This window comes from Muscardinus avellanarius, assembly GCF_963383645.1.
Source record: "Muscardinus avellanarius genome assembly, chromosome: X".
NCBI classification, from domain to species: domain Eukaryota; kingdom Metazoa; phylum Chordata; class Mammalia; order Rodentia; family Gliridae; genus Muscardinus; species Muscardinus avellanarius.
Window position 1 is genome coordinate 41,441,141 of NC_137792.1, and position 16,373 is coordinate 41,457,513.

The following is a 16,373-nucleotide window of genomic DNA, read 5'->3' on the forward strand; positions in this document are numbered from 1 at the left end:
GCCCTATTTTTTTGAGTGTATGGTACTTGGGATGGAACCCAGGGGCATTCTAACTCTGAGCTAAACCCCTAGCTCTATTTTTTATTCTTTATTTGGAAACAGGGTCTCACTGAGTTGCAAAGGGCCCCACTAAGTAGCTGAGGCTGTCCGTGAACCGTGATCCTCCGGTCTCAGCCTTCTGAATGCTGGGATTACAAGTGTGCACCACCACACCCAGCTAGCTGTTTTTATTTTGGAACAGGGTCTCATTAAGTTGCTGAGGCTGTCCTGGAACTTGCAATTATTCTGTCTAAGCCTCCTAAGTACTGGGATTACAGGCGTGTACCACATCTGGCCTCTTTATATTCTTCATGCATCCCTCTTCCTGTTTGCTCATGCATTCCACAAACCTTTACTAGGACCCATTCACTGTAAGGACGCCAAGTCCTAGAGATTCTGAGTCTCTGGAAAGGGCTCTGGCCCTTGGACTGAAGAGGAGGTCCTAGGGACGGCTCAAGGAGTGCATACACAGTCTTTTCCAAACTAGCTTTAAATACTCATCAGGGTGCCACGCAAAGGAAATGAAATGGGAGCTTGTTACATGTTGAGTGTGGGGCTGGGGTGCCCTGAGAGAGAAAAAGGGGACCCATCTGTCAGGGGAACTGGGAATCCCACCTGCACCCTGGGACAAGGGAGCAGAGTAGAAGCCCTCTCTGGAGGGTCCCAGCCCTCCCTTCGAGGTAGATCATCCGGGAGGGAACCAAGGAGCAGCTCCCATGGTGGTGTCAGGCGGTGGCTTTCTCAATGGTACTGCTGATAGCTGGGATAGCCTGGGGCCGGGGTACCCTCCTTGGGGGGTAGCTGGCTGGGGTCCTCCAGGAACGGGGGTGCTGGAGAAGGAGAATGAGGTCAGGACAAGTAGAGGAGGCCAGATGGAACAATCCCCGCCTCTCCCTGACCGTTGGCCACACGGCACTCACCATTGCGGAACTGCTGAGCAGTGTAGCGAGTGAGAAGGATGCCCACACCCTCAATAAGAGCCAACAGGATGCCCCCCATCATCGCAGAGCCCACCATGGCCAATGGGCCACCTGAGGGGAAAGAGGGATAGAGGTGAGGGCAGGCAGAACAGCATAGGACGGGCTGGGGCCAGGGGCTGGGGCCACTCACTGCGGGCAGCCAGCACAGCTCCGGTCAATGCTCCACTGGTGATGGAGTTCCAGGGATCCTCCTTGCCCCGCATCCGCACCAGGCCACAGTCAATGGTGGAGAACAGGCCCCCCCACACTGCGAAGCTACCTAGAGAGGAACGGGGCCCAATCAGTATTCCTGGGAAAGCCCGAGAATCCACATTTATGGGTCTGGGGACTTCCAAGGCCCAAATGCTCACACCAAAAGGGGGGAGAAAGGGACTGGGGTATAGCTCAGTAGAAAGTGTGTTTAGCACACGTAAGACCCTGGGTTCTATCTGCAGCATGACAAAAAGAAATGGGGAGAAAAACTCAGACATAAAGTCGGGGAGCAGACTCCTGGGGAATACTCTGTTTGCATGCTATATAGCTCCCACATCAAGCTGTCTACAATTGCCACCGACATTCCCTCTACCTTTATAGAGAGGTAAAAATGGTTACAAGCAGACTCGTCTTTTTTTTTTTTGTTTTTTTGCAATACTGGTGATGGAACCCAGGGACATTCAACCTCCAAGCTACACCCCCAGCCCTATTTTTTTATTCTTCATTTTGAAACAGGGTCTCACTGAGCTGCAAAGAACCTAAGTAGCTGATACTGTCCCTGAACTATGATCCTCCTGTCTCAGCCTCCCAGATGCTGGGATTACAAGAGTGAGTCACCACGCCCGGCTAAGACTCATCTTTTATATGGCTTTTTTTTGTGGTACTATGGATGGAACACAGGGGTGCTCTGCCACTAAGCAATACCAGCAGCCCTTCTAATTTATTATTATTATTATTATTATTATTATTATTATTATTATTATTTTTGCTGGTCTGGGGATGGAACTCAGGGGCATTCGACTTCCAAGTTACACCCCTTGCCCTATTTTTTATTCTTTATGTTGAAACCGGGTCTCACTGAGTTGCAAAGGGTCTCTCTAGGTAGCTGAGACTGTCTGCAAATCGCGATCCTCTGGTCTCAGCCTCCCAAATGCTGGAATTACAAGCGTGTGCCACCATACCCGGCTCTAATTATTATTATTATTATTTTTGTGTGGTACTGGAGATTGAGCCCCGGGGCATTCTAACTCCGAGTTACATTCTCAGCCTCCCCCTCCTTTTTTTTTTTTTTTTTTTTTTGCGGGTCTGGGGATGGAACCCAGGGGCATTCGACCTCTAAGCTACACCCCCGCCCTATTTTTTCTCTTTATTTTGAAACAGGGTCTCACTGAGTTGCAGAGGGCCTAAGTAGCTGAGGCTGTCTGCGAACCACGATCCTCTTGTCTCTGCCTCCCAAATGATGGGCTTACAAATGCGTGTCACCTCCCCCAGCTTTTTTTATTCTTTATTTTGAAACAAGGTCTCACTAAGTTGCAGAGGGCCTCAATAAGTAGCTGAGGCTGGCCAAGAACCTGAGATCCTCCAGTCTCAGCCTCCCAAGTACTGGGATTGCAAATGTGCACCATCATGCCCCGTTTGTTCTAATTTTTTTTTTTTTTTTTTTGGTGTGTGATACTGGGAGTGGAACACAGGGGCCTTCTACCTTTGAGCTATATCACCAGCCCCATTTTTATTCTTTATTTTGAAACTTAGTTTCCAAAGGGCCTAAGTAGCTGAAGCTGTCTGCAAACCCTGTCTCTGCCTCCTGAATGCTGGGATTACAAACATGCACCACCATTTTTTAATTTTGATACAGGGCCTCACTAAGTTACTATGTGTTGGTCTTGAAACTGCAACACTCTGTATGCCACTGTGCCTGGCTACATCTTTGATGTGTATGTGTGTGTGTAACAGGAGATTGAACCCAGAGGAATTTTACCTCTGAGCTGCATCCCTAGCCCTATTTTTTATTCTTTAGTTTGAAACAGGTATGGAGGGCCTCACTAAGTAGCTGAGGCTAGCCATAAGGCTGCGATCCTCCTGTCTCAGCTTCCCAAATACTGAGATTACAAGTGTGCACCACCACATCCAGCTTTGATTTTTTTTGACTTTATAAAGCTTTTAATACAGTTCAAATCAGCTAATTTCAGCTCCTTCACTGCCAAACCCGGGGGAAAAATATGGAACGCTTCACGAATTTGCGTATCATCCTTGCGCAGGGGCCATGCTAATCTTCTCTGTATCATTCCAATTTTAGTATATGTGCTGCCAAAGCGAGCACTCCAGCTTTGATTTTTTAATCAATATACAGAACTGGAATTTTGGTCTTGATTCTAAGTAGGAAACAGGTTAGGAAAGCAAATTAATTAATATAGATTTGGGGGGAAGGAGAACACACCTGTAATTCCAGCACCTCAGAAGGCTGAAGAAAGAGGACTGATTACAAGCGAAAGCCCATCCTTGGCAACTTTAGATTCTGTCTCAAAATTAAAAAAAAAAAATGAGCCAGGTATGGTGGCGCACGCTTATAATCCCAGCGCTTGGGAGGCTGAGACAAGAGGATCTCACAGGTTCGAAGTCAGCCTCAACTACTTAGTGAGGCTCTCAGCAACTTAGTGAGACCCTGTTTCCAAATAATGTATAAAAGCCGGGCGTGGTGGCGCACGCTTGTAATCCCCGCGATTGGGAGGCGGAGACAGGAGGATTGTGCAGTTTCGAAGCCAGCCGCGGGCGCTAGTTTAGGAGACCCTGTTTCCAAATAAAAATATAAAAATAGGTCTGGGAGTGTAGCCCGGAGGTAGAAGGGCTTCCAGGAACCTCAGTACCACCAGAATAAATAAATAAATAAATAAATAATGTATAATAAATAATGTATAAAAAAGGTCTGGGAGTATAGTCTGGAGGTAGAAAAGCTCCTGGGTTCCATCCCAGTGCCACACACACAAAATAAATAAATAAATACAAAATAAAGAATAAAAAATAGGACTAGCGTCAAGAGTGGTGGCATATGCTTGTAATCCCTGCCCTTGGAAGGTGGAGACAGGAGGATTGCACAGTTTCGAAGCCAACCACGCTGGCTTAAGAGACCCTGTTTCCAAATAAAAAAGTATAAAACTAGGTCTGGGAGTGTAGCCCGCAGGTAGAAGGGTTTCCAGGAACCCCAGTACCACCAAAAAAAAAAAAAAAAATAGGGCTGGGGGGTGTAGCTCAGAGGTAGAATGCCCCTGGGTTCCATCCCTAGTATCACACACACACACACACACACACACACACACACACACACACAAACCCAAAAGAAAAAAAGCTGGTCGTGGTGGCACACGCTCGTAATCCCAGTACTAGGGAGACTGAGACAGAAGAAACACAGGTTCAAAGATAGCCTCAGCTACTTAGTGAGGTCCTCCACAGCCTAGTGAGACCCTGTTTCCAGGCGTGGTGGCACACTTTTGTAATCCCAGCATTCAGGAGGCAGAGACCGGAGGATCATGGTTTGCGGACAGCGTGAGCTACTTAGGCCCTTCGCAACTCAATGAGACCCTATTTCAAAAATAAAAAAGACTACAAAATAAGATTGGAGTGTAGCTTGGAGGTAGAATGCCCATGGGTTCCATCCTCAGCATTGCAAAATAAATAAATGCCTCTGGGTTCAACCCCCAGTGCCACACACACACACACACACACACACACACACACACACACAAATAAGCAGGGCATGGTAGCACATGCTTATAATTCTAGTACTTGGGAGGCTGAGACAGGAGGACCACAGGTTCAAAGCCAGCCTCGGAAACTTAATGAGACTCTCAGCAAACTAGTGAGGCCTTGTTTCTAAGAAAGATATAAAATCTAGGTGAAGGTATAGATTGGAGGCAGAATGCCTCTGGGTTCAATCCCCTGAAACAAGCAAACAAATAAAAAACAAACAGGGATGAGAGTGTAGCTCAGAGGTAGAATGCCCCTGGGTTCAATCCTCACTACCACAAACACACTAAGCTGGGCATCGTGGTGTATGCTTGTAACCTCAGTACTTGAGAGGCTGAAACAGGAAAATTATATGTTTGAGGAAAGCCTCAGCAATGTAGTTGAGACTCTCGGCAACCTAGTAAGACCCTATTTCAAAACAAAATATAGCCGGGCATGGTGGCACACACTTGTAATCCCAGCATTCGGGAGGTTGAGACAAGAGGATCGTGGTTCATGGCCAGCCTTAGCTACTTAGTGAGGCCCTTTGCAACTCAGTGAGACTGTGTTTCAAAATAAAGAATAAAATGCATGGCTGAGGGTATAACTCAGAGGCAGAATGCACTTGGGTTCTATCCTCGGTATCACAAAAAAATAAAAAATAAAAAATAAAAAAACAAAAAGGAATGGGGGAGAGCTGGGCATGATAGTACATGCTTGTAATCCCAACATTTGGGAGGCTGAGATGGGAGGATCATGGTTTGTGGACAGCCTCGGCTACCTAGTAAGGCCCTTTGAAGCTTAGTGAGACCCAGCTTCAAAATAAAGAATAATGCCAGGCGTGGTGGTGCATGCTTGTAATCCCAGCATTCGGGAGGCTGAGACTGGAGGATCATGGTTCACATACAGCGTCAGATACCTAGTGAGGTCCTCTTAGTGAGACCCTGTTTCAAAATAAAGAATAAAAAATAAGCCAGGCGTGGTGGCGCACACTTGTAATCTCAGCATTCGGGTGGCTGAGACCAGAGGATCACGGTTCAAGAACAGCCTCAGCTACTTAGTGAGGTAGTCTGTAACTTAGTGAGATCCTGTTTCAAAATAAAGAATAAAAATTAGGGCAGGGGGTGTAGCTTGGAGGAAGAATGCCCTTCAGTTCTATCCCCAGTACCACACACACACACACACACAAAAAGGGATGGGGTCTAACTTCAAGGTAGAATGCCCCGGGGTTCAATCCTCAGTACCATTATAAAAATAAAGCCAGGCATGGTGGTGCACGCTTGTAATCCCAGCATTTGGAAGGCTGAGACAGGAGGATACAGGTTTGAGGACAGCCTCAGCTATTTAGTGAGATCCTTTGCAACTTAGGGAGACTCTGTTTCAAAATAAAGAATAAAAGCCGGGCATGGTGGCGCATGCCTATAAACCCTGTGCGTGGGAGGCTGAGAAAAGAGGATTGTAACAATTCAAAGCCAGCCTCAGCTACTTAGTGAGGCTCTCAGCAACTTAGTGAGACTTTGTTTCCAAATAAAATATAAAATAGGTCTGGGAGTATAACCTGGAGGTAGAAAGCCCCTGGATTCCACCCCCAGTACCATCAAAAATAAATAAATAAATAAAAGATAGGGCTGGGGGGGGTGCAGATCAGACATTGAATGTCCCTGGGTTCCATCCCCAGTACCACTAAAAAAATACATACATATATATACATATGTATATACATACATAAAAATACATACATACATACATATATATGTGTACACACACACACACACACACACACACACACACACACACACACACACAAATAATAGGGTGTAGCTTGGAGGTAGAATTCCTCTGGGTTCAATACAGAGTAAAAACATGCCGGGCGTGGTGCTGCACGCTTGTAATCCCCGCGCTTGGGAGGCGGAGACAGGAGGATCACGCAAGTTCAAAGCCAGCCTCTGCTGGCTTAGAGACCCTGTTTCCAAATTTTAAAAAATGTAAAAATAGTTCTGGGAGTGTAACCCGGAGGTAGAAGGGCTTCCAGGAACCCCAGTACCACCAAAAAAAAAAAAAATTAAATAAACAATACAGAGTAAAAACAAAATAAACACACACATATGCACGCACATGCGCACGGGGCTAGGAGTGTAGCTTCATGGTAGAGTGCTGATTTGCATGCTCAAGTCCTCAGTCTGATTCCCAGAACTGTGCCAAAAGAAAAAACACAGTTCCATATTGTATACAATTATCTTCAGGTAGTGGGATATGGTGGTGCACACTTGTAATCCCAGTACTTGGGAAGCTGAAACAGGAGGATTGCAGGTTCAAGGCTCAGCAATTTATAGAGGCTGCTTCAAAATATAAAATAGCTGGGTGTGGTGGCACAGCTCTATAATCCCAGTACTTAGGAGGCTGAGACAGAAGGATCACAGATTGAAGGCCAGCCTCAGCAAGTAGTTATATGCTTGTTAACCTAGTAAGACCAGGTTTCAAAATAAAATAGAATAAAATAGTTGAGTGTGGGGGCACATGCTTGTAATCCCAGTACTTGGGAGGCTGAGACAGGAGGATTGCAGGTTTGCAGCCAGCCTCAGCTACTTAGTGAGATCCTATTTCAAAATAAAGAATAAAAAAATAGGACTGGAAAGCCGGGCGTGGTGGCGCACGCTTGTAATCCCAGCATTTGGGAGGTTGAGAACGGAAGATCAGGGACTGCAGACAGCTTCAGCTACTTAGTGAGCTCAGCCCTCTGCAACTTAGTGAGACCCAGTTTCAAAATAAAGAATAAAAATTGGGCGAGGGTGTGGCTCGGAGGTAGAATGCCCGAGTTTCATCCCCAGACCCGGGAAAAAAAAAAAAAAGGGCTGGAGGTGTAGAATTCCCCTGGGTTCAATCCCTAGTACAGCACATAAATAAATAAATAAATAAATAAATAAATAAATAAGAACCATATATGAGCAAATAAGGCAATCAAGCTGAAGGGGATGGGAGGGGAAAATTTCCTAATGTACATCATGTCTACACACAAATATATCAATCAATAAGTCAAATATGCTTAGGAGGAATGGTGAAGGGAATGGGGTAGGAATTGGAGAAGGACTAAATGAGTGATGTGTGCATGTATGCCTCTACCATCTTGTACCCCATTACGATGTATGACTACAACGCACTAATAAAAAATAAATAAAATAGGGTTGGAGTATGATAGCTCAGAGGCAGAATGTCCTTGGGTTCAATCACCAGTACCACCAAAAAAGAAAAAGAAAATAGGGCTGGGGGTACAGTTTAGAGGCAAAATTCCCCTGGGTTCAAACCTTAGTATCACCCACACACCCATAAAATCTTCAGGTTATGTGTATAAGGTAATATATAAAACACAAATGAATTTAATGTTTAGATTTGGTCCCATCCACAATAAATCTCATTATGTATATACAAATATCCTAAAACCTAAAAATCTCTAAATTTAAAAATATTTCTAGCTGGGCGTGGTGGCACAAGCTTGTAATCCCTGCACTTAGGAGGCTGAGACAGGAGGGTCACGCAAGTTCAAAGCCAGCCTCAGCTACTTAGTGAGGCTCTCGGCAACTTAGTGAGACCCTGTTTCCAAATAAAGTATAAAATAGGTCTGGGAGCATAATCTGGAGGTAGAAAGCCCCTGGGTTCCACCCCCAGTACCACCAAAAACAAAACCAAAAATATTTCGACTATTTAACATTTTGGATAAAGAATACTCAACCTGACCAGATGTGGTGGCGCATAATTGTTTTTTGTTTTTGTGGGGTTTTTTGCAGTACTGGGGATGAAACCAGGGACATTCTACCTCTGACTACATCTCCAGCCCTATTTTTTTATTCTTTATTTTGAAACAGGTTCTCACTGAGATACAAAGGGTCTAAGTAGCTGAGGTTGGTCACAATCCTGGCTCCTCCTGTCTTAGCCTCCCAAATGCTGGGATTACAAATGTGTGCCACCACACCCGACTTGTGCACACTTGCAACCCCAGCATTCAGGAGGTTGAAACTAAAGGATTGTGGTTCTTGTACAGCCTCAGCTATTTAGTGAGGCCCTTTGCAACTTAGTGAGACCCTGTTTCAAAATAAAGAATTAAAAAAAAATAGGGCTGGGGGTGTATCTTGGAGTTAGAATGTCCCTGGGTTCATCCCCAGTACTGACCAAAAAAAAAAAAAAAAAACAAACAAAAAAAAAAAAACAAAAAAAAAAAAAACAACTTAACCCATAGTTTAAATGTTTTTTGAGAGCTGGGCGTGGTGGCACACATGCTTGGAATCCCAGCATTTGAGGCTGAGATAGGAGGATCATGGTTGGAGGACAGCCTCAGCTACTACTTAGTGAGGCCCTTTGAAACTCAGTGAGATTGAGTTTTAAAATAAAGAATAAAAAGTAGGGATGGGGGTGTAGCTCAGAGTTAGAATGCCCCTGGGTTCTATCCCCAGTATCACAAAAAATTTTTTTTCAGGGCTTACTTTGTTCTACAACCTATTTGAGGTACTATTATTTGACTTCTGCAAATTTATTTTTTTGCAGTATTGTGGATGAAACCCAGGGACATTTTACCTTCGAGCGACATCGCAGCCCTAGTTTTTATTTTTTTATTTTGAAACAGGGCCTCACTAAGTAGCTGAGGCTGTCTGCGAACCATGATCCTCCTGTGTCAGCCTCCTGAATGCTGGGATTAGAAGCGTTCGCCACCATGCCCGGCTCCCATTTTACTTTTTAATATTTATTTTTGCTGGGCTTGACTTCTGCAATTTTAAATTAGTTAATGCCAATAAAGAGTTTACATAAACCCTGCATGATGGGGCATCCTTGTAATCCCAGCATTAGGGAGGCTGAGACAGGAGGACTGCAGTTGTGGACAGCCTCAGCTACTTAGGCCCTTTGCAACTCACTGAGACCCTGTTTCAAAATAAAGAATAAAAAATAGGGCTGGGGGTATAGCTTGAAGGTAGAATGTCCCTGTTTCCATCCCCAGTACTGCAAAAAAAAAAGTTTACATAAATCAGGCATAGTGGTTTATATGCCTGTAATTTCAGTATTTGGGAGGCTGAGGCAGGAGGATCACAGGTCTGAGGATAGCCATATTAACCATGCAAACCCTTCAGCAACTTAGTCAGACTCTATTTCAAAATGAAAAATAAAAAGGGCTGGGAGTATAGCCCAGAGGTAGGAGGCCCATTGGTTCAGTCCCTAGTACCACCAGAAAATTAAAATAAATTCCAAGCTGGGTATGGTGGTGCATGCTTGTAATCCCAGCATTTGGGAGGCTGAGACAGGAGGATCATGGCGGCCAGCATCAGCTACTTAGCGAGGCACTTTGTAATTCAGAGAGAATGCCCCTGAGTTTCATCCCCAGTACTACAAATAAAAATCTACAATCTGCCGGGCGTGGTGGCGCACGCTTGTAATCCCAGCATTTGGGAGGCTGAGACCTGGAGGATTGCGGTTCGCGGACAGCCTCAGCTACTTAGTGAGGCCCTCTGCGACTCAGTGAGACCCGGTTTCAAAAGATAGAATAAAAAATAGGGCTGGGGGTGTAGCTCGGAGGTCAAATGCCCCTGGGTTTCATCCCTAGACCCACAAAAAGAAAAAAAAAAATCTACAATCTCCATTCTCTTTGTGTTACTAGGGATTGAACCCAGGGTTATTCTATAACCTATTCATCACACCCCGCAGAATCTGCATTCTTACCCTTCCATATTAAACTGGTGAGGAATGTCACCCCACCTTGGAAGTTCTAGAAAGAGACTGGGCTAGAATCTGGACACTCAACTTGCAATCTAGCGCCAAAGGATTTACCACCCTCAACAATGTCACCACATCTATGCTTTCCCTTAACACCTCACCTCCAATCTGGGGTGCACGGATCCTCACAGCGTTGACACTACCTCTCAACCGATGTCGAATTCCCTGGGGAAAGGAAGGAAGGGGGTCAGGGCAACACTGAAGTCACCGGCAGACTGGCCTTTAGGAGAGGGAAGGTGAGCTGAGAACACAGCTCAGTGGTAGAGGACTGATCTAGCATGTGTGAAGTCCCAGGTTCAATCCCCAGTACTGTGAAAGACACAAGGAGCAGAGAGGGGAAAACATGGGAGACCTGTGAAATGGAGATGTAGTCAAGAGCTAGGGTCTGGGGAGCATTCCAACATGAGTGTTCCTAGAGTTGGGAAAAGTTCTAATTTATTCATTTGTTCACTTGCTTATTCAATAAATGACTAAAGGGCTTCTGCTATGTGCCAGACTCCATGCTTTATGCAGGGACAGAGCAGTGATAGAGATAGATCGGTCCCTGCCCTCTCAGAGCTCATGGTGGTAGGAGAAATAGATTCTGAGCAGAAAAAAAGGGCAGGCAGATCATAGGTTTGAGACCAGCCTCAGCAAAACCTTGGGCAACTTAGCAAGACCCTGTTTAAAAACCACAACAGGCGAGCCAGGTGTGGGGGTGCACACTTGTAATCCCAGTACTTGGGAGGCTGAGACAGGAGGATTGCGCAAGTGTGAAGCCAGCCTTAGCAAGTTTGAAGCCAGCCTTAGCTACTGAGTGAGGCCCTTCAGCAACTTAGTGAGATCTTGTTTCCAAATAAAATATAAAATAGGTCTGAGGACATAGCTCAGAGGTAGAATGCCCCTGGGTTCCACCCCCAGTACCACCCCCCACACAAATAAATAAATGAATGAAACAGGTGAGCTGGGCAATGGTGGCACATTCTTGTAATCCCAGCATTTGGGAGGCTGAGACAGGAGGACCGCGGTTCTTGGCCAACCTCAGCTGCTTAGTGAGACCCCCAGAAACTTAGTGAGACACTGTTTCAAAATAAAGAATAAAAAAATGGGGCTAGGGGTGTAGCTCGGAGGTAGAATGCTCCTGGGTTCATTTCCCAATACCCAAAAAAAAAAAATAAAAAATTGAGGACACAGGAAAAAAATAGAGTATACATGCCAAGCTTGGTGGTGCATGCCTGAAATCCCAGGACTTGAGAAACTAAGAAAGAAGGATTGCATGCTAAAGACCAACGTCAGCAACTTAGGGAGACTTTAAGCAATCGAGTAAAACCCTGTTTTATAATAATAAGAAGAAGAAGGAGGAGGAGGAGGAGGAGGAGGAGGAGGAGAAGGAGGAGGAGGAGGAGAAGGAGAAGGAGGAGGAGAAGGAGAAGGAGGAGGCGGCGGCAGCTGTGGGGTGTAGCTTGGAGGTAGAATGTCCCTGGGTTCAATCCCCAGTACGACAAGGAAAGAAAAAGAAGGTACAGAATGAATGATACTGGCTGAGGAGTCAGGAAAGGCCTTGTTGAGGAGAAGGTATATGTAAGGGGCTGCAGGGTACAGCTCAGTGGTAGAGCACTTGTTTAGAATGCGTGCAGATGCAGAAGGCACTGAATTCTATCTCTAGCACTAAATAAGTAAAAAAGAAGAGGGCAATCTGAGCTGAGACCCTGAGGATGAAAATGTGGGCAAAGATCAAGGAAAGAGTTCCCAGAGTTGAGGAAGAACAAAGATAGATATGAAAACTGCAGAGACCTTGGCAAATAAATGACATTTTAAAAACCTTGACATTTAGGCCGAGGTGACACATGCTTATAATCTCAGTACTTGGGAGGCTGAAACAGGAGGATCACAGTTCGAAGCTAGCCTCAGCTAGTGAGGCCCTCTGTGCTCAGTAAGATCCTGTTTCAAAATAAAGAATAAAAAATAGAGCTGGGGGAATAGCTCAGAGGTAAAATGCCTCTGGGTTCAATCCCCAGTATCTGTAAAACAAAACAAAACAAAAAACAACAAAAAAGTTAACAATTGATGATATCTTATGGGGGAGAGGTGAGTCAGTGAAAGCGACAAAATTACGTTAAAAGAATTTTCTTAGCCAACTGGTGGCATGTAATCTCAGTACTTGGGAAGCTGAGACAGGAGAATCACAGGTTCAAGGACAGCCTAAACAACCTAGCAAGACTCTAAGCAACCCAGCAAGCCCCTGTTTTCAAACAAACAAAAGAAAAAGGGCTAGGCACGGTGTAATGCTTATAATCCCAGCATTTAGGAGGCTGAGACAGGAGGATTGCACAGGTTTGAAGCCAGCCTCAGCTACTTAGTGAGGCCCTCTGCAACTCAGTGAGACCTGGTTTCAAAATAAAGAATAAAAAATAGGGCAGGGGCTGTAGGTTGGGAGTCGAATGCCCCTGGGTTCTATCCCCAGACCCGCAAAAAAAAAAATGGGGGGGCTGTGGGTGTTGCTCAGAGGTAGAATGCCCTGGGTTTCATCCCCAGTACTGCAAAAATAAATAAATAAAATGGGTTGGAGTATGTATAGCTTGGAGGTAGATTGTTTCTGGGTTCAATCCCCAGTATAAAAAAAAAAAAAAGAGCAAAGCCAGGCGTGGTGGCGCACGCTTGTAATCCCAGTACTTGGGAGGCTGAGACAGGAGGATCACACGGGTTCAAAGCCAGCCTCAGCTACTTAGTGAGGCTCTCAGCAACTTAGTGAGACCCTGTTTCCAAATAAAATATAAAATGGGTCTGGGAGTATAGCCTGGAGGTAGAAAAGTCCCTGGGTTCCACCCCCAGTACCACCAAAAAACAGATCCCCCCCCCAAAAAAAATTTTTCCCTCCTTTAACAATTTAGCCAGACCCTTGATTTATTTTATATTTTTTTGCAGTACTGGGGATGGAACCCAGGGGCATTCTACCTCCGAGCTACACCCCCAGCCCTATTTTTTTATTCTTTATTTTGAAACAGGGTCTCACTGAGTTGCAAACGGTCTCACTAAGTGGTTAGCTGAGGCTGTCAGCGAACTACAATCCTCCTATCTCAGCCTCCCAAATGCTAGGATTAACAAGTGTGAGCCACCATGCGTGGCATGACCCCGATTTAAAATAAAGAATAAGCAGACATGGTGGCAAATGCTTGTAATCCCTGTGCTTGGGAGGCTAAGACAGGAGGATCGCACAGGTTCAAAGCCAGCCTCAGCTACTTAGTGAGGTGCTCAGCAACTTAGTGATACTCTGTTTCCAAATAAAATAGAAAAAAAGTCTGGGAATATAGCCTGGAGGTAGAAAGCCCCTGGGTTCAACCCCCAGTACCACAAAAAAATAAAAATAAAAATAAAATAAAGAACATGAGCCGGGTGTGGTGGCACTTGCTTGTAATGGGAGGCTGAGATCGGAGGATCTCAGTTCGCGGACAGCCTCAGCTACTTAGTGAGGCCCTCCGCAACTTAGTGAGACCCTGTTTCAAAATAAAGAATAAAAAATAGGGCTAGGGGTATAGTTTGGAGGTCGAATGCAGACTCACAAAAAAGAATAAAATAGGGATGGGGGTATAGCTGAGAGGCAGAATGTCCCTGGGTTAAATCTCTAGTGCCAAAAAAGAAAAAAAAAATTCCTCAATTTTAAGGCTGTTCTTTCTCTGTCAATTAAACCATTGTCACTTCCCTATTTCTGACCAATAATAATCTGTCTTTAGGTTAAATCTAGTTTTGCACTCTCATTTAAAAATTTGGTGATTACTTTTGTGTGCGTGGGGGGGCGACTGGGGATTGAATCAAGAAACATTCTATCTTTGAACTACACTTCCAGCCCAATTTTATTTATTTGGAAACAGGGTCTGGCTAGGTTGATGAGTGTCACTACTTGCTGAGGCGATATATCCTGCAATCCTCCTGTCTCAGCCTCCCAAGTAGTGGAATTACAGGCATGCCCCACCACACCTGGCTTGGTCATGACTTGTGTATGAGATGCCAGGGATACAACTTGTTCCTTGGGCATGCTCAGCAGGTGCTCCATAGCTGAACTAGATATATCCTAGCCCTAATGACTGTTTCAACAGTAAGGCATTTCTACAGAGGAGCTCCAGATGGGTGGGTGAAAGACAGAGCCCTGTTTGCAATTCCCCAAACCCCAGATCCAGGAGCCAGGCCGGGCACATAGTAGTTAACCAGGCACTAGAATGTGTTTAAGGGCAGCTCTGAGCAGTTTTTAGAGTTGTGTTCTGTGTGGGCAAGGCCTCAGACACCCACACCACTGGGACTCACAACAGGGGCATTGCGGAAGCCCTTGATGGCCTGGAAGACTCCACCGCCGATGACACCCATAGTGAACGCTCCACCGCAATCATCCACAATTCGCCATGGACTGCAAGCAGGAAGGGAAGGATGGGTTTAATGTGAACCCCCACCCCCAGGCATGTCACCTGGTCACCTGGACTCTTTCTAACTGGGAGAAACCAAATCAACAGAATGGGAAGTTCAGAGGTAGGGAGAAATGCTTCAGATAATTAACAAAGTACTGTCACTCTTCTTCCCTCATTAAAGAAAAAAAAAAAAAAGGGGGCAAAAGCAGAAGAATATTACTCCTGACTCCAACCAAGGAAGCAGTTAACTGTTTCAGTACTATCAAAGATTGAGCCAGGCCAGCCTCAACAATTTAGCTAGACCCTGTTTCAAAATTTAAAAGAGCAGCCGGGCGTGGTGGCGCACGCTTGTAATCCCAGCCCTTGGGAGGCTGAGACAGGAGGATTGCACAGGTTCGAAGCCAGCCTCAGCTACTTAGTGAGGCTTTCAGCAACTTAGTGAGACACTGTTTCAAAAAAAAAAAAAAAAGGTCTGGGAGTATAGCCCGGAGGTAGAAAGCCTCTGGGTTCCACTCCCAGTACCACAAAAAAAAAAAAAAAAAAAAAAAAAAATTAAGAGCAGAGCGGGTGAGATGGCCCATGCTTGTAATTCCAGCATTTGGGAGGCTGAGCCAGGAGGATCACGGTTCAAGGACAGCCTCAGCTACTTAGTGAGGTCCTTTGCAACTCAGGGAGACCCTGTTTCAAAATAAAGAATAAAAAATAGGGCTGGGAGTGTAGCTCGGAGGTAGAATGCCCCTGGGTTCCATCCCCAGTACCGCAAAGAAAAAAAAAAAAGGGGGTTGCTAGGGGTGTAGCTCAATGGTAGAAGACCCTTGGGTTCAATCCCCAGTGCTGAAAACAAGAGAGACTGAGTTGACAAGTTTTGATAAGCTTACAGAACTGTTAACTAGCTAATGTTGTTGCTAGAGCAGGACTGGGTGGGTCGTAGCCCCTCTCTGACAAAGCCAATCAGGACGTCAGAGCAAGACCCACCCCTTTCAAACCTAGAACAGGTAAAAAAAAAATATGACTGTCTGCCCGCTCCCCGCCCACAACAGGCTCATTTCTGTCCGCCCCTCACAAAAGCAACCTGGAAAAACCACTCTTGGTAACCCCAGGGGTTTCCGCTCAACACCGCGCCCCCCTTTACTGGAATGGATTTGACCAGCGTCTCTCTTTTAGTTAACACGGAGGGATCTAGGAGATAACGGAGTCAGGGGGAACTTTAGTTGATTTGTCCCGCACCGCACCTTCGCGGGCACACAACTGTGGCCCCTCTTAACGGAGCCCGAGTGGGAGGAGCCAGAAGAGGGAGCCGAAGAAGTTAGTTTCTGAGCGTCTCCCGAGTTCGGGACGTGGCACTGTGTGGCCGGTGCCTCCCCCGCCCGCTTCCCGGGGCTGGCCTGGGCACCGCGACAGTCCCGACGCCTGTGCCCGCCGTCGTACCAAGGTTCCCGAGCGTACTCCTCCATGGCGCCGGCGTCTGGCGGGACTCTAGCCGGGCGACGCCCCCAGCGTAACGCACACAGGCGTGCGAGCTTTCCACCTA

The 16,373-nt window shown here is 45.9% G+C and overlaps 1 protein-coding gene across 1 annotated transcript; it reads right to left on the minus strand.

The window, feature by feature from the left end:
* Positions 1-780: 780 nt before the first annotated feature.
* Positions 781-16,296, minus strand: TIMM17B (translocase of inner mitochondrial membrane 17B; the record flags this gene model as incomplete). Its single annotated transcript, XM_080719303.1, has 6 exons — positions 781-869; positions 960-1,070; positions 1,150-1,278; positions 10,568-10,631; positions 14,745-14,844; positions 16,271-16,296. 6 exons carry the CDS (start codon positions 16,294-16,296, stop codon positions 781-783), a joined length of 519 nt encoding a protein of 172 aa, XP_080575429.1.
* Positions 16,297-16,373: the final 77 nt, after the last annotated feature.